Raw genomic sequence first — 3,316 nt, 5'->3', positions numbered from 1 at the left:
CATAAAGCATAACATTTTCATCCTAACTCCAATTCATGTAAATAATATATGCATTTTCATCAGAAAAATGTGAAGAATCTGAATATGACATTCGCATGCATGTTTAAACAACTTTAACCCACTGACCAGGAGTAAGTCAACTATAATCTTAACATGCACATGGAGTTTCACTTTGGATCCCTCCGTACTTTGGATTTCTACCTCCATTTAAAAATGTCTAGCTTAGTTTTGGATCACCTCAAACCTTTTAAAATGCAATGCATCATCCATGCTTGAGTTGCAATGCTTGTTGTTTATCGTATGCCTTTGTCTTTACTTGCTGGTACTTTTCCTTGTTCATGATAGAGCCTGATACAGACACTGTTTAAGAGGTTGCTTAGGACAACATCCTCAAGGATCTTGTTCATTGCCAAGTTGTTGAGAAAGGCAGGACTTACAACCCCTTGAACAGGTCTTACCCATATTATCTCCCTACTTTGCACTAGGATGATATGATGTTTTAGTGATTGCAACAAAAGAAACTAAAATTCAGATTGTAACTGAAATTAAAAGAAAGTTGATCAAGATTGAAAGTTTTTTTTTTTTGAAAAATCAAGATTGAAAGTAATAATGGGCCAGGATGTTTTGCTAGTGGCATCTCTCCATAAAAGATAATGACCCAATTTTTTTGGACGATTCTCCCAGAATCTTGAGAATCGACCAAAAGAACTGGGTTCTCAAGATTATAGGAGAATCAACCAAAAAAACTGGGCCAATATGACATGGTGAACAAATTGGTGTTGGGAGTTAAATTGCAGTTTTTCTGATTATGATCAAAACACTGGATTCACGGTTGCAATTTTAGTTTTTTCAGAGTAAAATAATTGTTTTACCCTAATTAAGAAGCTTGCAAATGTACAGTTTACGAACAAACTAGTAATTACTAACACATCAATACATCATCACACTAAGCAAATTGACACTTAAGAGCAGTAGCACACACAGGTAGATCATCGGACGCGTTAGTCCAGCTCCGACAGCGGCAGCACGTCGTTCGCCGGCATGTCGTCGCGCTCCCGCGCCGGCAGCACCCACCGGCCGGAGCCGTCGCGCTCGAGCCCCTTGTTCGCCATCTGGCTCCACTTCTCCGGAATGCCCTCCGTGTCGCTCAGCATCGCCGAACGCTTGTTCACCAGCGCCACGTCACGCCGCGGCGCACCGTCCTCCCGCCGGAACTCGCCGGCGGCGCTCTCGTGGCCGTCCAGCAGGTGCAAGCACAGCTCCAGGTTGTGAGACCCCACCGGGTCGTGAGAGTCCTTGAGGTGCGGCGACTTGGAGACGTTCAACGCGAGCTCGTGGCCGACGTGCACGTACTCGAACGCCTGCCGGAGTCCAACCAGCGCCCACAGGCCGCCCAGCACTCCGGAGACGGAGGCCTCGAGAGCTGTCCGGGGGACGGTCGGCACGAGGTCGGTGTTGACGACGACGCGCAGGACGCTGACGTTGCGCGACGAGAGCCCGTCGCAGAAGGCCCTGTTGCCGACGCGCGGCGCGGAGAAGGTGACGGCGCGGACGGGGACGCCCGGGTGCGCCGCCGCGGCGTCCCTGGCGGAGAGCAGGGCCAGCGCGCCGCCGAGGCTGTGCCCCGTGAAGGTGACGTGGACCTTCTCGCCGCGCTTCCCGAAGTAGTCCACAAGCCGATTGAGCTCGTCGGCGACCTGGTCACGGGCGCTGCGCGCGCCGTACTTGGTCCCGGCGTTGCTGGACGTGTACAAGGTGTGGAACCCCTCGGCCACCATGGCGCCGTCGCCGTCGGCGGCGTCGAACGGCACGAGGCCCGTCCTCAGGTCCATGAACCACTCCTCTGCCGCCATCGTGCCGCGCCACACGACGACGACGTCCCGGTGCCCGACCCGGCTGGCCTCCTCCGCGCCGCCGACCGCGACGTACCCGGCCCAGTTGGCGTGGTCGTCCCAGGCGTCGGCGTGGAGCCGCGCCATGAGCCACCGGGGGATATCGACGTCGCAGGTTGTGTAGATGAACGCGGTGGCGACGTACCCGTGGCCGGCGAGCCCGAGGGCCGGGAGCATGCGACGGAGGCCGTGGAGGCAGGTGCCGCAGTTCTTGGACCAGTGGCGGCCGTCGAAGGCGTCGTAGGTGGCCTGCGCGAGGTCGCCATACCTGAGTATCTCCGAGCGGAGGCCGGCGTCGAGCGGGTCGAGGAGCGCCGCATCCCACCCGCCGCCACGGGCGAGCTTAGCGTGAGGGTCGACAGGAGGCGGCAGCGAGGACGTCAGAGGCTGCACGGCAACAGCTATGGCAACAGAGATGACAGTGAACTGGAGGAGGCGCTTGAAGACGGCGGCCAGGCTACGACCGGCGATCGACATCGACGGGCAGGGCTCGCTCGCCGGCGCTCAAGATCGGCCGTGTTGAGTTGTATTGCATTCGCGGCTCTGCCTGTGCATGGTCGTGGTACGGAAGTAGATATAGGCATATACTACTAGGTAGCCAGTGGCAAGCACCTACCGGCGGGGTGAGTCGTCGCTCAGATCCACTTGGTCCCGAGGTCAACGGAACGGCGGCCCAGAAAGAAGACGGCCGGCGATGAGAAGGTCACAAAAAATAATGGACGAAACGCAGTAGCATCATACCACTTGGCATATTTGTTGTTTTATTTACCAAGTTCAGTGACCAAGCTGCACGGTTTTCAAGTTTTTTTTTGTGAATCATGATTTTCAAGTTCGGTGACAAACGGAAAATCATGGGTGGATTACGGGGATCTTTACACTAATTAACCCCCCCCCCCCCCCCAAAAAAATATTCACGGGGGTGGGCCCTGCTTCCTCCTTAACCTCCAATCAAACTATGCCAGCTAATCAAAGACAGTTGAATCCGTATTCATCAGCCCGTGTGTCTAGCATTACTCGAGCGCAATATACCTCTCTTTGGACATAGAGCATTACTGCTAGCAGGAACTGTAAATTCGTTAAACCTCAATCAGTGAAAGATATAACTTACAATCCATTAACATGAACGAGCAAAAAGAAGAAAGGCGCAGCTTCGCTGATGACCTCGCTGGTACAAAGGAGGAGAAACAATGTCGTTTTAAGATAAAGTGGTTGGTTCATGGAGACGGGAACAAGCCTTCGTCGCCTACGACAATGTTAGTGCAATTGTCGTATTGTGTCGCCGAACTCTATGGCCAAGGGGGACCTCCTATCCTCATCCAGAATCAACGGACGCCCCCACATTGGTGAGCATAGGAAGAGCTTAACTCGAGAGTCAGATTGGATAGCATAGGACTACTCAACAAATTAATGCGATGACGACATGG

The 3,316-nt window shown here is 53.5% G+C and overlaps 1 protein-coding gene across 1 annotated transcript; it reads right to left on the bottom strand.

The window, feature by feature from the left end:
• Positions 1-1,001: 1,001 nt before the first annotated feature.
• On the bottom strand, positions 1,002-2,369 carry LOC123106458 (phospholipase A1-Igamma1, chloroplastic-like). The gene has a single exon (XM_044528617.1). It carries the CDS (start codon positions 2,367-2,369, stop codon positions 1,002-1,004), a length of 1,368 nt encoding a protein of 455 aa, XP_044384552.1.
• Between the last annotated feature and the right edge of the window lie 947 nt (positions 2,370-3,316).

The sequence above is a fragment of the Triticum aestivum genome, chromosome 5A, assembly GCF_018294505.1.
Source record: "Triticum aestivum cultivar Chinese Spring chromosome 5A, IWGSC CS RefSeq v2.1, whole genome shotgun sequence".
Classification (NCBI taxonomy): domain Eukaryota; kingdom Viridiplantae; phylum Streptophyta; class Magnoliopsida; order Poales; family Poaceae; genus Triticum; species Triticum aestivum.
This window is presented reverse-complemented; position numbering and strand designations above follow the sequence as displayed.

What these genes read in the sequence shown, in the direction of transcription:
- LOC123106458 (XM_044528617.1), bottom strand. Translation starts at nt 2,369, where the DNA reads ATGTCGATCGCCGGTCGTAGCCTGGCCGCCGTCTTCAAGCGCCTCCTC.